General features: G+C 38.6%; 1 protein-coding gene across 1 annotated transcript in view; it reads left to right on the plus strand.

Annotated features, from left to right (window-relative positions):
- The window catches only part of Rprd1a (regulation of nuclear pre-mRNA domain containing 1A), a 48,695-nt gene that overhangs the window by 11,235 nt on the left and 16,717 nt on the right, over positions 1–20,743 (plus strand). The window contains exons 2-6 of the mRNA XM_090353241.1: positions 10,426–10,555; positions 13,564–13,670; positions 13,751–13,845; positions 17,817–17,943; positions 18,047–18,222. Of these exons, the coding sequence (XP_090209367.1) occupies positions 10,426–10,555; positions 13,564–13,670; positions 13,751–13,845; positions 17,817–17,943; positions 18,047–18,222 (635 nt within the window). The remainder of the gene's footprint in view (positions 1–10,425; positions 10,556–13,563; positions 13,671–13,750; positions 13,846–17,816; positions 17,944–18,046; positions 18,223–20,743) is intronic.

Raw genomic sequence — 20,743 nt, forward strand, 5'->3', positions numbered from 1 at the left:
TTTTTTTTAATAAAATTTGAGTCTTTCTGGCTTTTGATATGGTGAGTAATTTAAAAAATGGGTTATATAATGAAATTCTCAATCTTAACTTATTTTCTTTCATCTGGGTTTCTTTGACAATACCTTATCCCAGGAGATGCTCTGTGTTACTGTTTTGTGTGAGTGTCAGTTCCAGCCCTCTTCTAGGCCTTGACATCATAGGGAGAGAGGATAAAAGGAAAAAAAAATCTGTGGCTTCATTGCTGCTAGGCTTTATGAGTTGTAATTTTCCTTCAAGTTTCTTGTACTTAGGATTGCCTTTTATTTCTTTGTGGAGGTGAAAGTCTAGGCTCCCTTCTTTTCCTTCTCTGATACTTTCTTGGTGTAAGGGTAATTAGCTTTACATTCAAAGTCTTCAATTAGGGTATATTCTTAGTCAATGACAGCTTAATGTAATGACAGATAACCAGGTGTTCAGACTCCTTTGTCACTGAAGAATCAGATTATTCTTGTATTCTTACTGAAGATTCCTCTGAATATGGTTACTTCTCATTCATATTGCTCTTTTTTGAATCATTGTCACAGAGAAAGACTCCTGATTGGCTAGCCTCAATCACATGACTTTGTCTATACATTAATCTGATTTTCTAATATTTGTGGTGGAGGGATGAGATTTAGCTATACTTCGGTAAAGAAATAAATTTGGTTTGAACTTCAAAGGTACATTTTTAACACATAGAGATGGAGATTTTTTTAGCAGATTAACTATTTATTGATTAGATTATAATTACATGCAAAGATTATAACACTCTTAATAGAAATAATAGGAAAGGTATGGAAGTTTCAGGCTCAGGAGTTTGTGTTTCAAGGATTGTAAGCACAAATGAATGAAAGATTCTTTTGGTTTCTTTACCCTTCGATAATCAGTGGGCCGATTCCAACATGTCCAGACAACATTGTTTTAAGGATACTTCTTGGAACTAAAAGTGATGTGCAATGAAGTGATTTTCTTTTCCTTGCAAATAAATTCACTACAGCATTAGAAGATGTAGAAATTTAATTAGATATCCTGTGAAGCTTTAGTTAATGCTCCCATTGTATGCTTGTTTTTGTGAGATTTGGTTTGGATATAAATTCTCTCTTTTCTTTTACCATCTAGTGAAGAGAATTAGAATTGTTTAGGGTTTGGGAAAAAACTGGAAGATGCATGCTGAAAGCATGCTTCAGTAATTGAGTGTGTGTTGACATAACCATCCCCCCCTTAGCCTAATAACCATACTTATTTCATGCCATGAAAACTGTAAGGAAAGCTCCACTGTGATGAAAAGTGGATATATACAAAGAGTTGTGTCAGTACTTGAAAGTCAGTACTAGTCACCCCTTTAAAGACAGAGGAGCTAGCTCCCTGCCCATCCTCATTATGGGCATAGCTTTTTGTGAAGAGCACACTGAGAGAAATAATGGCTCACAACGTTTCAGACTTTATGGTCACAAGTATGTTTAATGAGTTTATTTTTATTGCTTCTAAACACATTATACAACTTAGAACAGCAAACTAGAATAATATTGCAAAGTAAGAAATTTCTAAATTTTTTGTTTTGAGACATAGTCTCACTGTGTACTCCAGGCTGGTCTCAGACTTACTATGGAGCCCAGGCTGGCTTTGAATACTTAATCTTCTTGTTTCAGCCATAGTATGCTACAATTTTGGGTCCGTGCCAGCTGCTTGGCTTAGGAATTTAGTTTTCCTGAAGAAATTTGTAGTTAATTCTAAATATCATTAGAGACATATTGGCAGAAACGTCAGGATGACTTCTAAGGGAAAACAGTAGAGGTAATGAATTTTTTTAGTTATCCAGGCAGATTGTAAATCATTTGAATTATAACAGTATGGTGTTTGTACTGCATTAGGAGTGTAAATGAGTAGAATAGAGATTTGGAGAGACCCATTTTATATAGGCCTTTGGTTAATAAGGCACTTCAAATCCCTGGGAGAAGGAATATTAATAAAGCTTTTTAGATTCCTCTTTAATATCAAAGATGAAGTTACTTGGTTTTAACATACAACATTTAAAAAGCCAATTGTGCAAGCACAAAAGAAAAACAAGAAATAATGCATTTTATAATTTCTTGGATTGTTGAGGGGTTGTTTGTTTTTTTTTTTACTTGAAAACTGCCACTTTATTTTCAGCCCTAAATACATACTCTTCCCCTTCTCATTTCCAGAGATACTAACATAAAAGTAGCTAACAGAATGAGTTTGGTTTTAAAGACAGTGTTGTACTGTGGACAGCCCAGACTGACTTAGAACTCTGCTGTAGCCTGACGTGTCAAGAACTTGTGATCCTCTTGCTTCAGCCCTAGTGTTGGGATTATAGGAATGAGTCATCAAGCTCTGCTGTGTCAAGTGATTATCATTTTTATTTATTTTTTGTTTGTTTGTTGTGGAGCTTCAACTCGGGGGCTGGGTGCTCTCTACCACTTTGAGTCACAGTGCCATTTCCAGTTTTCTGGTGGTTAATTGCAGCTGAGAGTCTCTCAGCTGCCTGGGCTGGCTTTGAACTGTGGTCCACAGCTTTTGAACTGAGGTCTCAGCCTCCTGAGTAGCTAGGATTATAAATGTGAGCCACTAACACCTGGCTTAGACCATTTTTAAAAAGAGGACTATAAATGACTAAAATATTAGCCTCAATAGTAAGGGATTTAAATAAAAACACTTTTTATTTGTACAATATTGGCAAAAATTTTAGGTGTATTATTGTAATGATAAAGGCAAGTGAGCATTTTATTTCCTTTTTCTTTATTTTTTCCAGTGCTGTGATTTGAGCTCAAGGCCTCAAGGCCTAGTGCTTGCTAGGCAAGAACTTTACTATTTGAGCCATGCTTCTGCCTTCAGCCTTTTTATGCCCCTTGAGCTGGAATCACAGGCATATTGGAACATACTGGTTGAAATAAAGTCTCACTATTTTTTTTGTCTGGCCTGGCTTTCAATGGTGATTTGAGGAAGTAAGCTTCTGTTTTTTTCCCTCAGGGCCTTGAGTTCTCGCAACTTTTTTACTCAAAGCTGGCCGGCATTCTACCATTTAAGCTATTCCTCCAGTTCCAGATTTTTACTGTTTAATTGTAGATAAGAGTCTCAGATTTGTTTTCTTGGGCTGTGACCCTCATTCTTCAGATCTTAGCTTCCTAAGTAACTAGGATTATAAGTGTGAACCACCAGAGTGGTTCATCTATAATTCTTGATTGATTATCTTAAACCTAGCTCATGTTCAGATTTCCTCAGAAATGTCTTATTCAGTATTCAAGAATTAAAACCAATAATGGCCATACTTATTTTGGTTAATAAGTCCTTAATAATTTTCTCTACCCCATTTTTTCATGTAGTTTGTTTGTTGGAACACGTGATGTGCCATAGATTATAGAATATCTCATTGTTGGTAGAGTGCTTGCCTAGCACGAAAGAAGCCCTTGGTTCCATTCCTTGGTACCATATATGTAGAAAAATCCAGAAGTAATGCTGTGTGGCTCAAGTGGTAGAATGCTACCCTTGAGACAGCCTAAGGACAGTGCCCAGGCTCTGAACTCAAGAAGGGAGGAAGGGAGGAAGATATCTCATATATTGGTCTGATTATGTATTTCTCAATAATGTTATTGCCATGTGTTCCTCTAAATATTGCATCACATTAATGATGTCGTATATAATGACATAATGTTTTATATTAAAGCAATTTAAAATATTATAAATGTAATGATCATTCCAGTGTGAGTCATCTATTATAATGTTCCCCATCACCTTTATTCTACTTTATTTTTCTAATGGAAGTTACTTGTTTTTTGTTTTTTTTCCGTCGGGGTAATGTCTAGAGGGGTTATAGTTACATTCGTCAGATAGTAAGTACATTACTTTTGTATGTGTGTGTGTGGGGGGGGTCAGGGCGCTTGAACTGGGCTTGGGCGCTGTCCCTGAGCTCTTCAGCTCAAGGCTGTCACCTTACCCTTGAGCCAATCCCCACTTCTTGTTTTCTAGAGGTTAATTGGAGATAAGAGTCTCGGGTCCTTGGGGCTGGGAGTTTGGCCTAGTGGTGGAGTGCTTGCCTAGCATGCACGAAGACCCTGGTTTGATTCCTCGGTACTACATACATAGAAAAAAGCTGTAAGTGGTGCTGAGGCTCAAATGGTAGAGCTCTAGCCTTGAGAAAGTCCAAGGACAGTGCTCAGGCCCTGAGCTCAAGTCCAGGACTGGCAAAAAAAAAAGGGGGGGGGTCTCAGGTCCTTTTGTGCCCAGGCTGGCTTTGAGCTTTGATCCTCAAATCTCAGCCTCCTGAGTAGCTAGGATTACAAGTGTGAGCTGTTGTACCTGGCTTAATGGGTGCATTACTTTTCAAACATTGATACCCTTCTCATGGATTTTGTCCCCCTTTCCCTACCCCCTCCCAGTCATCTTGTTTTTCCTTCGAAGCCTTTCCTGTTTCAAATAAACAAACGAATATATGCAGTTCCAGGTAACAAAGTCATATACCACATGCAGTTACTCATTTTGGCTCACTGTTTTGAAGGTTTCAGTCTATCTTGGCTGGGAGGATGAGTGGGGCAGAGCTGTTCTCTTCATGATGGCCAGGAAGAGAGAGAATGTCTTATGTCTGTGCACCTCCATTGTCTTTCATCCTGTTATTTAGTGGCCACTTATAACAGTAGTCTGTACCCACTCCCCTCCCCCCCCCCCATAGGGTTTGAATTCTTGGGCCTGGGCGTTGTCTCCTGAGTCTTCAGCTCAAGTCTACCAACCTTACCGCTTGAGCCACAGCTCTACTTCCAGTTTTCTGGTTAATTGGAGATAAGAAGTGTCTTGGGCTTTAGTGTCTGCGCTGGCTTTGAGCCTTGATCCTCAGATCTAAGCCCCCTGAGTAACTAGGATTACAGGCATGCGCCACCTAGCCTGGCTTGTTCCCATTTTTAAAATGACTGTCGGATTCTATTTATTAGACAGAATTCTTCTGTTAACACTAGGTCTCAAAAGTCTGATCCCCAGACTGGTAGCATCATTATTGATTGAAGACTTGTTACAAGTGCAGATTCTTGGGTTTTACCTTTGTGGGATGGGACTGGCAGTCTATGTTTATAATCTTTCTAGGTGATCTAGGTGATTCTGAGGTTTACTGAAGCTTACACTTTCGTTGTATAAGAGCATTTCTTTAGTTCACACCTGTAATCCTACCTACTCAGGAGGCTGAGATCTGAGGATCCTGGTTCAAAGCCAAGCCAGGGCACTAAAATGTCTGTGAGACTCTTATCTCCAATTAATCACTAGAAAACGGGAAATGAGGCTTTGGCTCCAGGGGTAAGGGTGATAGTCTTGTGCTGAAGAGCTCTGGGACAGTGCCCAGGCTCAGAGTTCAAGCCCCACGACCAACACACAGTCACACACACACACACACACTTCATCAACCATTGGTTACTCTGACTTACAGTTCATATAAGAAAAGCAGGAAGCTGGTTGCTGTGACTCATGCCTGTAATCCTAACTACTCAGGAGGCTGAGATCTGAGGATCAAGGTTCAAGCCAGGGGCACAAAAGGACCTAAAACTCTTACCTCTAATTAACCTCTAGAAAATGGGAAATGGGGCTTGGCTCAAGGGTAGGGTGGTAGCCTTGATCTGAAGAGCTCAGAGACAACATCCAGGCTGAGTTCAAGCCCCATGATCCCCCAAAAATAGAAAAAAGAAAAGAAAGACAGGGATAGATGCTTGGCTGAATTTACTTTTTTTTTTTTTTGGTACCTCTCTGGGGTGTGAACTCAGGGCCTGGGCACTGTCCTTGAGGTTTTTCGCTCAAAGCTGGCACTCTACCACTTCAGCCACAGCTCTACTTGTAGCCACTTTTTTTTTTTTTTTTTTTTTTTTTGCTTTTTTTTCTTCTCCCCTTTCCCCTCTCTGCCTCTCCCCCTTTTTGGCTGATTAATTGGAGAAAAGACCCTCATGTCTGGCTTCAAACTGTGTTACTTAGATCTCAACCTCCTGAGTAGCTGGGATTACAGATGTGTACCACTCATACCTAGCTGCATTGACATTTTTAAGCTTGCCAAGTTTTAATTTAAGAGGTGTACTAGTTTATTCTTTTCTTTTTTTTCTCCCCCAGTCCGGGGACTGAAAGTTAGGGCTTGAGCACTGTCCTTGGACTTTCTCAAAGCTAGAGCTCTACCACTTGAGCCACAGCACCACTTCTGGCTTTTTCTATGTATATGGCACAGAGGAATTGAACCCAGGTCTTTGTGCATGCTAAGCAAGCAATCTACCACTAGGTTGTGCTCCAGACCCTGTAATTTATTCTTAACCATTGTGTCTGAAGGTATTTAAAGGCACTAATCTTACCCTTAATCTTGTTAACTTTGATGTCATTCTTTGATCTTGGTGAATCTAACAGGCAGAAAATAAGTTGCAGGACTGGGATGTACTAATGCATGCCTGGGCCAGGGGAGTTCTGGTTGAGGCCAGCCAGGGCCACAGAGAAGACCCTACCTCAGAAAGAAGATAAAAGTAAAAATTCTAGAATAGGAGTATGGAAGAGTACTTAGAGTTATAAGAAAGTTTGTCTCCATGATCTATATTGGTAGTTGGGGTTGCTTAGAGTGGTGCAAGTTTCCATGCGTGATTGGTATATAAGACTAACAATAGTTGCTCTCAGTGTAACTTAGTTTAATTGGGAAGCATAGCATTAAATAAAAGCAATTACAGTTAATGATAGGTGTGCCAGAAGCAAAGTCTGGAGTGTTGTGGAAGTGTATCAGAGTTGTTTACCTATGTGGACTGTATGCTCAGGGAAAACCAGAAATCTCTTGTGACTGAGGTCTGAAGGATAGTTGGGAAGTTGTAGGACTGGTGTTGATAAGAGTTGTATATAGGGAGGAGGCAAATCTGATAGAATCTTTGATTCATATTATGGATTTAAAATATTATCATTAAAGTGTTTGTGTACACTTCCTGCTATCTTGTGTTTGTATGTTTTATTTTGGTGGGTTCATTTTTCCAGTCCTGGGGAAAATTGCCAGGGCCTGGGCAATGTCCTTGAATTTTCTTTTTTTTTTTTTTTTAATTTTTTTTTTTTGCCAGTCCTGGGCTTGAGCTCAGGGCCTGAGCACTGTCCTTGGACTTTCTCAAGGCTAGAGCTCTACCACTTGAGCCTCAGCACCACTTCTGGCTTTTGTCTGTGTATGTGGTACCAAGGAATCGAACCTGGGTCTTCATGCATGCTAGGCAAGCACTTTAACCACTAGGCCAAACTCCTGGCCCCAGTCCTTGAATTTTCTTAAGGCTAGAGTTCTGCCACTTGAACGGTTGCCTCACTACATCTGGCTTTTTCTGTGTATGTGACACCGGAGAATCGAACTCAGGGCATCCAGTTTGCTAGTCAAGTACTCTATCACTGGGCCATGCACCAGGTCCCCAAGGATTTAAAATATTATGTAGTAAATAAAAAATATTTGAGTTTTGTAGACAAGATGTGACAGAATCTGTCCCTAGTGGTTAATCTGAAGTGTGACTTCGTTTGTTTTTCACTGTTTTTTGTTTTTGTTTGTCTTTTCTTTTTTGGTACTGGGAATTGAACTCAGGATGTTGCACTTGCTAGGCAAGCGCTTTGCCACTGAGCTACATCCCAGCCCTGGAGTGTGACTTCTCAGGGAAGAGCTGCCAAAAATCTCAGATACCCTTACCAGTAGTATACCTTATCCATTTCATATCAATATCAGCTATTAAGATACAGCCAGCTGTGTCTGATTGAACTCTTCATTTTGTCTGGGACAGATAAAACAGTCAAGAATCCTTTGTTGGCTATGTACTTTGTGTGGCAAAGTAACTTATTACAACTGTTTCTGCCTTCCTACTACCTCTCCAACCGTAATAAATACATGTGTTCTCCACAGTAACATGGGGCAGAAGGAAAACAATACTCTTTTACCTTTTTCAGGAGACTGAAAAAAATTAAAAAAATACATTAATGAAATGACTTTCTCCTCTCTCTTCCTCCTCCCCCACCCACTCTCTTCCTTCCTCTACCTCCCCTTCTCTCCTTCCCTTCTCTCCTGTTTTTGGTACTGGAGTATGCACTCAGCCTTGCATTTACTTGGCAGGTGCTCTAAAATTGGAGCCACACCCTAGCCCAGGAAAAAAAATCTAACTTGTTAGCATATAAGTTTTCAGGCAACATTTTCTCAAAATACAAACATACTTCAGACCTTTCCTTCTCTCCCTCAGAAAACACATTATTTCTATGAAAAATGTGTTAAGTATTAGTTTGTTGCCTTATATTGTTTGAATGAATTCTTTGGCACTAAATTAAGTTTAAGTGTGAAAAGAGTGAATTGGATTTACTAGTAAGCTTTCCTGTGCTAAAGCATCATGGTTTTAGCTAGTAAAAGATCTATTTTGTTGGCAGTAGAAATACTTGTTTTGATTACTTCAGAACAACTTAATACAAAACAAAGAAATCAAGACATCTGGAGAAAGATGTTCTAGAACATGGAAGAAAAAGTCAGTTTTTTCTTTTTTTTTTTTTTGTTGATCATGACCTGGTCATTGTCCTTAAGGAGTTTTTTCTTGTTTGTTTGTTTTTGCCAGTCCTGGGGCATGAACTTTCTCAAAGCTAGATCTCTACCAATTGAGTCACAGCACTACTTCTGGCTTTTCTATGTGTGTGGCACTGAGGAATCAACCCTGGTCTTCATGCATGCTAGGCAGGCACTCTACCACTAGGCTAAATTCCCGGCCCCTGTTTGGTTAATTTAATTTTATTGTTGGGTGATGTACAGAGAGGTTACAGTTTCCTCCTCTTCCTCCTCTTCCTCCTCCTCCTTCTCTTCCTCCTCTTCCCCTTCTTCCTATTCTTCCCTGGGGCTTGAATTCAGCCTGTGCCTTATCCCTGAGTTCTTCAGCCCAAGGCTAGTGCTCTACCCTTGAGCCAAGCCCCACTTCTGGTTTCTAGAGGTTAATTGGAGATAAGAGTCTCAGGTCCTTTTGTGCCTGGGCTGGCTTTGTGCTGTGATCCTCAGATGGCCTCCTGGGTAGCCTGGCTAGTGGGTACATTACTTGTTGAACATTGTTACCCCTTCCCATGTTTTTCTCCCACTTTCCCTTTTCCCACCCCTCCTACTTGACTTGTTTTTCCCTTACCTCCCCCCCCCCTTTTTTTTGGTTGTTATTGCTGCTTGTTTGTTCATTTTTTGCTCGGGGCTTTGGCTCTACCACTTTGAGCCACAGTTCCACTTTTGGGGGGTTTTTGGTGCCTAATTAGACACAAGAGTCTCAGAGACTTTCCTGTGCAGGTTGGCTTTGGACCACAGTCCTCATATCTCAGCCTCCTGAATAGCTAGGATTGCAGATGTGAGCCAGCAGCCCCCAGCTAGTTTTTCATTTGTTTCTTTTAAAGCCAGAGTTGAACTCATGAATATGTGAGAAGTGTAAGATTTTCTTAAGTAATGACAGTTATAACTGTAGACAACTTTTTTAGTCACTGTCAAAAGTGACTTTTTAAAATTTTTATATTATTTAATAATCTAAAATATAAAATGGCCAGGGTTTATTCTATTAGGTTACATGGAATACTTTTTTTTTTCTTATACTTGAACTCAGAGCTGCATATTCTCTTTTGGCTTTCTTTCTCCAGGCCATTGCTGTACCACTTGAGCCAAAAACATGATTGGCATTCAGCCCTAAACCATGTTTTCTAATGCTTTGTTTTCTCCTCTCAAGTATTATACACTAGTTAAGGCCTCGGGTTGCTAGAGCTCTACCATTTGAATTTTGCTGACTATTTTAAACATGAAATCTCTCATCCTTTTCTCCCTGGGCTGGGAATAAACCAAGATCATTTGGATCTCAGCTTTCTGAGTAGTTAGGATTATAGATGTGAATGAGAGTGACTAATGCCCAGATTTATTTTATTTTTCTAGTTAGAATAGGTTGTTCCCCTCCCCCCCTTGCAGGTCATGGGGCTTGAACTCTGACCTGGGCGCTGACCCTGAGTTCAGCTCAAGGCTGCCACCCTGCCCCTTGAGCTGGAGCCCCACTTCCCATTTTCTCGTGATTAACTAGAGATAAGAGTCTCACAGTCTTTAATGCCCAGGCTGGCTTTGAACCACGATCCTCAGATCTATGAACAGCATTCTTATAAAAATTTCTAAAAATGGACGGCATGTACTTACCTATCCTTTTTATGTTCTTTTTGCTCCCATGGTGGATCTCCAGAAGTGGTAACATAGTCATTGTGGTAAAGTTAGTAGTAGCAGGGACTTGGTGATTTGATAGTAGATGAGATCTTGGGGGTGAACATGATAAATCAGCATTAGTAGGTATATTTAGTTTTCAAGCTGCTTAATTCAGATATTTTAAGTTTGTCTAAGAAATAAGTGAAGATGTTTAAAGATTAAAGATTTGTTCTTCATTATTTTTCAGCCAAACCCAACAGGAAGCTTACTTTTCTCTATCTAGCCAATGATGTCATTCAGAACAGCAAAAGGAAGGGGCCAGAGTTTACAAAGGACTTCGCGCCAGTTATAGTGGAGGCTTTTAAGCATGTTTCCAGGTATGATCATTGTAGATTCAGGAATCTGTTTTAAGTGTTAGTATGTCTTTTGCTAAAATTTACCTTAACCATTACAGTAAAATCCAAAAAATCCTTCATTTAAGGTTGTATTTGAAAAAATTATCTCTAACTTGACTTTGTGGCTAAATGTTACAGAGGAAATATGAATGGAAGGTGGACATTTGGAAGTCTTGAATTGTAATTTTCCTTTAAGTGATCAGAAGTAACTGCTATATTATAGTAACTATTATATTAGACTTCAGTATTCAAATTTTGTGAGCTTAGAATACTAGTGGTCTTGTAAGTACTATTTCTGGTTGCTCTTTCTCCTCATATTACTTATATAATGATTCTTTTTTTTTTTTTTTTTTTTTGATGGGCCATTGGGCTTGAACTCTGGGCCTGGACACCTGTTCCTGAGCTCTTCAGCCCAAGGCTACCTCTCTGTCCTTGACCCAAACCCCACTTCCCAGGGGTTAATTGAAGATAAGCGTCTCATGGACTTTAATGCCTTGGCCAACTTTGAACTAAGATCCTCAGATCTCAACCTCCTGAGTAGTTTGGGATTACAGGTGTGAACCACCATGCCTGGCTCTGTATACTGATTTTAAAGTATTCTTTTGTTTTGAATGTTTAGGTATATGTCTTAACATTTAATGGCATTTATATTTTAGAAATAAAAAATATTTACTTATGGTAAGCATAAACCTGTTTGAAAAGTTTTGCTGTAAGTAATTCTGCAAGTAGAATCTAAACTTTGGTTTATGCCTTCTAAAGATACTTATTTCCAACTAGTATATGTTGGCATATGATAGATTGCAAGACAGACATTACTAGAATACGTAAACAAATGAATAGAATAAAATGGTAAGTTTTGGTGATTTATGTGGATTTATATAAGGGTGGAAATCTTTTTGTGCTAAGCACTTAGTATATAGTTAAGAAAACTTAAATTTCAGAAGATGTGAAAGATAGTAACAGCTGGACAAGTAAGTGCATATATTATAATGTCAGATGACATATGTAATATGGAAACATGAAACCAAAGGAATTAAGAGGTCTACAATGTCAGATGTGTGATACATGAAACAGCCGTTTTAGGGAGATAGCATTTGTACAGAGATTAAACAAGAATGAAAGGAGACTTTTTACTAGGAAGAAAGGTTTATAGAGAGATTATTCAACATAAACAGATAACATGTTAGAGGATCAATAAGATTACAATTTTTATTATTGTAATATTGATATAGAGATGTTACAGTTACATAAGTCAGTTAAGGAGTCCTTTTTTTTTTTTTTTTTTTTTTGGTGCCTGTCCTGGAGCTTGGGCTCTTGACATGAGCAGCACTGTCCTTGGTGTTTCTCAAGGCTAGAGCTCTACTGTTTGAGCCTCAGCACCATTTCTGGCTTTTTTTCTATGTATATGGTACCGAGGAATCGAACCTGGGACTTTGTGCATGCTAGGCAAGCACTCCACCACTAGGCCAAACTCCCAGCCCAGGAGTACATTTGTTCTTTGGATAGTCATTTTTTTCTCTTACTCCCAGCTTTTCCCTCCCATCTGCCACCCACAAATTATATAGTTTATTTTCAACATAGTGTCCAAGGAGTACCATTGCTGCCTTTAGTCACCCTTTGTCCCTCCGTTCCTGTACCTTTCCCTCCCAAAACAAGGGGATTTTTTTTGTTTTCTGCCAGTCCTGGGGCTTGAACTCAAGGCCTGGACACTGTCTCTGAGCTTTGCTCAAGGCTAACACTCTACTAATTGGGCCACAGTGCCACTTCCATCTTTTTATTTATGTGGCACTGAGGAATCGAACCCAGGACTTCATACATGCTAGGCAAGCATTCTACTACTAAGCCACATTCCCCTACAAGTTTTGTTTTGTTTGTGGGGGGAGGGTTCATGAGGCTTGAACTCTGGGCCTGGGCGCTGTCCCTAATCTCTATAGCTTAAAGCTAGCATTCTTTCACTTGAACCACAGCACCAATTCTGATTTTCTGGTGGCTATTTAGATATAAGTCTCACAGACTTTAGTGCCCAGGCTGGCTTTGAACCAGGATCCTCAGTCAAATCTCAGACTCTTGATTAGCTAGGATTACAGGTGTGAGCTGCCAGGGCTCAGCTTCTGACCTTTCTTAAACTGGGCTAGATCTCTGTTGTCTGTCTTTAGCACCTTGGTTTGTTTTGTAGCATTTACAAATAGTAAATGTTCCAAAACTATTTGATTTCTATGTTGAGGTAAGACTTCGATCAATAAATATTTGTTGGATACTTGAAAAGTTGCCTGTTAGAAATGGTCCTTAGCCTCCTGTTCATCCCCATTAGATGGGTCTTAGTAGTGGGTCTTAAAATATGTATTTTTTGGTAATTTTGTTTTGCTTAATAGTGTGTCTTAAGTTCTTTCTTCTCTTCCCCCCTCCACCCCCCAACTAGTCCTGGGTTTGAACTCAGGGCCTGGGCACTGTCCTTGGACACTTTGCTCAAGGCTAGTGCTCTATCACTTGAGCCATAGTGTCACTATCGGCTTTTTCTGTGTATGAGGAATCAAACCCAGGGCTTCGTGCATGCTAGGCAAACACTCTGCCACTAGGCTATGCTCCCAGAGCCCCATGTCAAAGTTCTTTAAGGAAAGAAGGAGTATGCTTTGAGTTAAAAAAACATAGCAGGGGCCAGGAGTTTGACCTAGTGGTAGAGTGCTTGCCTAGCATGCACGAAGACCTGGGTTCGATTCCTCGGTACCACATGCATAGAAAAAAAGCCAGAAATGGTGCTGAGGCTCAAGTGGTAGAGTTCTAACCTTGAGAAAGCCCCAAGACAGTGCTCAGGCCCTGAGCTCCAGCCCACTACTGGCAAAACAAACAAACAAACAAACAAGAACAACAAAAAAAAACATAGTAAACATCTGGATAGTTTTTTTTGGAGAGAATGAATATTGATTGTATTTACTCATTACCTTTTCGTAATATTATACATTTTTACCATTAGCATTTTTATTTTAATTTAGTGAAACGGATGAAAGTTGTAAGAAACATCTTGGAAGAGTGTTATCTATTTGGGAAGAAAGATCTGTTTATGAAAATGATGTATTAGACCAACTTAAGCAAGCTCTGTGTAAGTATATAATCTTGATCTCATAAAGTGGTCTTTTTATTTAAGTATTTTATTAAAACTTAAAAGCTCTTTCAATGCAGATGGTGATAAAAAGACTAGGAAGCGAACTTATGAGCAAATAAAGGTGGATGACAATGAGAACTGCTCTCTGGAATCTCCAAGTGAACCACCTCAGGTAAGTTTGTCTCTGTTAAGAGAGTTATGTTTTACATTTTTGTGATCACCACGCTTTATCATTAAGTAGCTCCAGTAGTACTTATTTTCTAGCTAACCAATTGCTTACATTTGATGTACTGTTATGTGCAGTGTATTTTGCCTTGAAAGAGAATTTCTGATTGCTCAATATGACTAGGTGGGGTGAAATGTCTACCACTTGAACAGTTTATTTTTAAACTAAAACATGTGATAAGAATGGGTTGATAGGGCCGGGAGTTTGGCCTAGTGGTTAAAGTGCTTGCCTAGCATGCACAAAGACTCGGGTTCAATTCCTTGGTACCACATACATACAGAAAAGCTGGAAGTGGTGCTCAGGCTCAAGTGGTAGAGTGCTAGCCTTGAGAAAGTCCAAGGACAGTGCTCAAGCCCTGAGCCCAAGCCCAGGACTGGCAAAAAAAAAAAAAGAATGGGTTGATAAATTATCTAAGTACAAGAGTAAAATTCCATTCTTAGGGATGAACACCACTCCTATAAACACTTTCACTTTCAGATGTGTAAAAATGAGTGCTAGAATGACAAGTTATATTCATGCAGTTCTATGACAATATAACCCCATGCGTTCTATAGAAAAATATGATAAATTAGAATTATTGCCTTAATATTCTGAGTTTTCCCATATGAAACCATTCAGTGAATTCTAGAAAGAGATTTGGAACTTTTAATTAAGTGGGCATAAGACTTTAAGCTTCCTTCTTCTATGTTTGAAACGTATAGGAGGGACAGATAAAATTTAAAAGGAGAAAATGAAGACAAAGCCATTCTCTTAATCAGGTAAATATCTTTAAGGGCTAGAAATGGTACAGAAACATAGCTTACTGCTAAGGTCCAAGCCTTTCTGCTGAGCTCTGGTCCAGAATTTAGTTTCCAGAAATTAGTATGCTTCAGGGTGCTTGACAGCATGCACAAGCCTTGGTGCCATCTTGAGCACTGTAGACAAGAAAATACAAGTCATATATTGTTTGGTTGGAGAAATCAAACACTAAGTTGCATTTCTCTCCATATTATCTCATGACAAAATAATTTTGTGCTAAAAGCTCTATTCCATGAACAATATTTTGCCTGAGTTTTAGGTGTAGGACCCGACCATCGTACACTTATCCTGATGAACGAATAACTACAGTTGTATTTTTTGAATGTTTTTGAGTGATTATCTGACTTTTCTCCAGTACTTGTATAAAATGCTATTACTTTTGGTTTTATACTTGATTATGCTGCACAATTCTCACTGATTCAGCTTTGTAGTCATTTGCATTATGACATTTTAGAGTGACTAAAGCCTCTCTGTGCAGTTTACAATTCGTTCTCTAGTAGGAAGCCCTACTGTGTGTATTTCTAATCATTGTTTGGGAATTGATTGGGAGTATTGGGAATTTAGAATGAAATCATATAGGAAAGAAAGTAATTATGTAATGAGATGAGATTTGCAGGCAGGCACTGTTAATATCATGAAGCAAATTTTTCTTTAGAACTCCAGAAAATTGTAGAACGCTCTAATGCTTATTAAAACTTTTTATATCAATTATTTGAGGAACCATACTGCTCTTTTAAGCAGTTTCATTATAGAAGAGGGATAGACGTCTTTATTGAAGATTTAAATATTTTACTTTTTTTTTTGGCCAATACTGGGGCTTGAACTTAGGGCCTGGGCACTGTCCTTGGGCTTTCTCAAGGCTAGTGCTCTACCTCTTGAACAGCAGCACCACTTCTGGCCTTTTCTATATATGTGGTATCAAGAAATCGAAGCTAGTGCTTCGTTCATGCTAGGTAAGTATTCTGCCACTAGGCCAGACTCCTGGCTCCAGTTTTACAGTTTTATGTTTTTCACACGCTTTTTGTTATTTGTTATGTATACCAGATCTCAGTGATAGTTCTTTTTTCTTTCCCTTTTTCGGAGGATGACAAAGGCTTGTTATATGGCACTAGGATTACAAGTATGGGATCCTAGTGCCAGTATATTGGAACTTGAATTAGGGCCTGGGTACTGTCCTTTTTAGGGTTTTTTGTTGTTGTGCAAAGCTAGCATTTTACCACTTGAGCCACAGCTCCACTTCTGACTTTTCTGCTAGTGAATTGGAGATAAGAGTCTTACACTTTCCTTCCTGGGTTGTCTTTTCTGGATTTTTCTCAAGGCTAGGGCTCTACCACTTGAGCCACAGCACCACTTCTGGCTTTTTGCTATGTATGTGGTACCGAGGAATCGAACCTGGGTCTTCTGCATGCTAGGCAAGCACTCTATCATTAGGCCAAACTACCGGCCCCTTTAATTACTTTTCTTTGGAATAACTTACATTATGTGTTGTGAAATTGCTAGCTGAGGAATTGTTCTTTCCTTTTAATTATAGCTAATATAGAAGCAGTGGAGTTAAAGTTGAGAATGTGTCTCAGTAGTAAAGTGTTTGCCTAGCATGTTATACACCTTGGATACAATCTTCAACACTGTCAAAAATAAAAAGTAAATAAGAATATAGGGGCCTGGAGTATAGAGTGCTTTCCTAGCATGCATGAAGCCTTAGGTTCCAGTCCTTGTTACCACATACATAGTAAAAGCCAGAAGTAAACATGAGAAAGGGTATCAATGTTTTAAGAAGTAATGTACCCGCTACCTGATGAATGTAACTATAGTCCTTCTATACATTACCCCAACAATAAAATACAATTTAGAAAAAAAGGAAGGAAAAAAGCTGGAAGTGGTGCTGCAGTTTAAGTGCTGTGGTAGCCTTGGGAAAGTTCAAGGACAGTGCCAAGGCCCTTAGTTCAAGCCCCAGGACTACACTTCCCCCCTCAAAAAATGTATGTATGAACTAAGAAAACAGTGCAACTAAAATATTCTAATTGCTTTTCTTTTCTAATTATGATTGTATGAAAATAGTATAGATAAATATCTTATTAATAATATAGTTTATATATTGGCTAAGCAGTAGGATATAAACATTTGCCATCAGGAATGGAAATTTTTTTTTTTTTTTTTTACAAATCCTAGAGCTTGCACTCAGGACCTGGGTACTGTCCTTGAGCTTTCTCTCCAAGATAGCATAATACCACTTGAACCACAGCACCCCTTCTAGCTTTTCCTGTGTATGTGGTACCAAGGAATTAAATCTAGGGCTTTGTGCATGCCAGGCAAGCACTCTACCACTAGGCCTATACAAATACTTTTAATGGTAGGATAATCAAAGATAATCTTATCTGAACAAATATCTTTCTCTAAATTACATTTCTCCTATTTTTTAATTATAGCATTTAGAAATTGTAGCAATACAATCTAAGACTCTTCTTGTTGTAGTAGATGATATATACTTGCCTTTCCTCAATGTCCACTTTGTTTAACTTAATCTTCCATTTAATGATGATACATGTAACAGTAACTTACTAAGTATATTACTCATTGACAAACCCTGAGTAGCAGCTATCACTCCCTTTTTCTACTGATGGCTCTGCCTCATAATCACCTCATTTAAAGAATCCAACCTTTTTTGTACTCTGTCTCTACCACTTGGTAGAGATTATCTGTTTGATTAAATTTAAGTGGTTTGCATAATGTAGCTTGTTTTTCTGATGTTTTGAGGGTTTTTTTTGTTTGTTTTTTTGCCAGTCTTGGGGCTTGAACTTAGGTCCTGAGCACTGTCTTTGGGCTTTCTACAAGGCTAACATTCTGCCACTTAAGCCACAACACCATTTCCGACTTTTCTACGTATGTGGTACTGAGGAATCGAACCCTGGTCTTCATGCTGCGCAAGCACTCTACTCTAGGCCAAACTCCTGGTCCCTTGTTTTTCTAATTTATTAAAACGATTGTCTTCAAAGCACTTTATAAATGAAACTTGGAACTGATACGTGCTTCATAGGATCAGGAATATGAGTAGATGTCAAATCTTTTTGTACTTGTTAACACTTTGTTTACTTTGATCTTGAAGTTGTATAACTTTTTAGACTCTAGATCTCGTTAGAGCCCTGCAAGATCTAGAAAATGCGGCTTCTGGTGATGCAGCAGTCCATCAGCGGATAGCTTCTTTGCCTGTGGAAGTTCAAGAAGTATCTCTCCTTGATAAAATAACAGGTAAGAAGAAAAAATGTATTGTCGATGGTTTTTGGGGGGAGAGGCAGGGCATATATCATTCTTTTTATTTTGTAATAATTTTATTATCATATGCTTTTTCTAGATAAAGAATCTGGAGAGAGGCTTTCTAAGATGGTAGAGGATGCTTGTATGTTGCTGGCAGATTATAATGGCAGATTGGCAGCAGAAATAGATGATAGAAAGCAACTCACTCGAATGTTAGCAGATTTTCTTCGTTGTCAAAAGGAAGCCCTTGCAGAGAAAGAGCATAAATTGGAAGTGCGTAATCTTTTGCTTCTTTAGTGCTTATTTATTTACTTTTTTGGTAGGAATTTTAATATACCTTAATATGCCTGCACGTCTTAAATTTCTTGTATTGTGGAATTTTTTAGGCAGTGGCTCAGGTAAGTTTCCCTTTACATAGTGACTTTCTTTTTACTTGAACCAAGTCAACCTACTTTAAGTGAGCACAGAAATTTGGAATGAGCAGAATTGATAAAGTAGAAAATTATTTATGTGAAGTCTTATTTTTAATCACAGAAATAATAGAAAAATTACCATTGGAAGGAAGTCTGGTGGTAGCTGCATTAAATTATGGTTAGATGTATTCAGTCCCTATTCTAAGTGCATGTAGTCCTTTCAGTGTATCATTAAGTCTTCAGATAACTGCCTTGTTCCACACGCAGCTCTGACACTACACATTTTCCCACCCACACTTGCTTGGCTCACACATACTTTTAACAACATTAAGTAACAATTGGTACTGGTGATCTGAATTCTGGGAGTTTAAGAGGTAATGAAAAAGTCTTATATTTCTTTTGAGTGGGAATAGACACATTAGATTTGGTTTTTCTTAAAAGTCATTCAGTTGACTAGTTCTTATTTAAATTGTTTCCTGCTGTATCAATGTCTTATTCTAATAGTATGTAAGGGAGTTTATAATTTGTTTCTCAACAGTCCTCTGTAAATTTGTAAGTGTATAATAGTACTCTATTAAGTTGCAAGGACTTATCATTTAACAAAGCAGTTTATGAATATAATGCATTTTGATCAAGTTACCCCTTTCAGCATTCTCACTCATCTCTCCCAATATTAAGTTGGTTTCATTCATTAATACCTAGTCCTTTGTGCTTAGAACGGCTTGCCATTGCAACAGTCAAGAGAGCTACTTGATTACCCCACCAGACTTACAGCTTACTTTTTCAGTTCTCTGCTTCTCTGCTCACACACTCTGTTATTGCTTTTGTGCTCTTCCCTTAAAGAGGTTGTCCACTTTGATAAAGATGTAGGTTCTTAAAAAGATGTCATGTCTTGATCTTGTGGGTTAAACTTCAGTCTTAAATATGTTGTTACCTATTTTATTGTCTGCGGAGATAAGGGTGAGTAATACTGTATAGTTTTGTCTTCAGTCTTTGTGGTATAATTTCTTTAACTTTTATTGAGCTTGTGTTGCAGATATTGGACATGGGCGTATCTTCTAATGATGTCATCACCATTAGCATATTTTTCCTGATAAAAATAAATGTCAAACTCTAAAGCCTGTATTGTCTCATGTTTTTGAAAATTGAAGAGCAGACTGAAACCTTTCTTACTTTTCTACTTATACTGCTTTCTCGCAATGTTGGCCACTTACCACTTGTTTCAGAATTAGAATGTCTGGTTGAAATGTATGTGTAGAAAACAGGGCGGCTTCTTATCCCTGTCCCTCAGTAACCCCTTTGATCCCCCAGTGCATTCAAGTCAGCTTTTGGTTATTTGTTACAGATGGTGAGGCCAAGAATATTCTAGGCATGACACAACTTAATTTTTAAATTTTTTATTATTTATTTATATTTGGTGGGTCACGGGGCTTGAACTCTGGGCCTGGCTGTTGTTCTGTCTCTTCCACTCAAGGCTGACACTCAGCCACTTGAGTGTCACCATTTCTGCTTTTCTGGTGGTTATTTGGAGATAAGAGTCTCATGGATTTTCGTGCCCAGTCCTCAGATCTCGGCCTCCTGAGCAGCTAGGATTACAGGCATGAGCCACCAGTGCCCAGCTTAATTCATTTAATTTATACAGCAGGACATATTATTTCTCACGTGGAACTGAGGCATAGAGAGACACAAATAGCTTGTTCAGTGTCACAAAGAGCTAGTAACTGTTTAGAATCCAGAGACTCTGTCTTCATAGTTTGTGTACTTATTCCAAAGAGCATTTGCTTTCTGTTTTTACTTAGAGAAATGTAAGACTACAGTAAAAGCTAAATCTCATTTTTTAAAATTTTCTAATCCTTCAGATAGAATCACTATCTTAAAATCTAGGAAATTTTGTTGTTCAGCATAACTGCATGTTAATGAAACCACCAATGATCTCAATTATCTTCATCTTTTTTTTTTTCTTTGTGATAGTACTGTTGAACTCAGGGCCTCATTAACTTATAAGGCAAATGCTTTACCCCTTGAGCCATTCCTCTAGAGCCTTTTCACATTCTTTTTGAGATAAGGTTTCACTTTAAAACATGGCAGGCGTATGTTGTAATCCTCCTATGTGCTTCTTCATGTTGCTGGTGATGACAGGCACATATCACCCTTCCTAGCCATAGGGCTTCCTGTCTACGGAAAGGCAGACTACCTAGATAATAGGCATGCACCATTGTGACCAGCTACTGGTTGGGACAGAATCTAACTTTTATGCACAGGTTGGATTCTATCTGTAGTTCTCCCTCTACTCTACTTCCCAAGTAGGTAGGATTACAGGCTTGAGCTATGCCCAGTATAGGCAAGTTTTTTAAAAAAACATATTCTGTTTTATAAATCAT

This window comes from Megascapheus bottae, chromosome 19 (genome assembly GCF_031878675.1).
Source record: "Megascapheus bottae isolate mThoBot1 chromosome 19, mThoBot2.hap1, whole genome shotgun sequence".
In the NCBI taxonomy this organism is placed as follows: domain Eukaryota; kingdom Metazoa; phylum Chordata; class Mammalia; order Rodentia; family Geomyidae; genus Megascapheus; species Megascapheus bottae.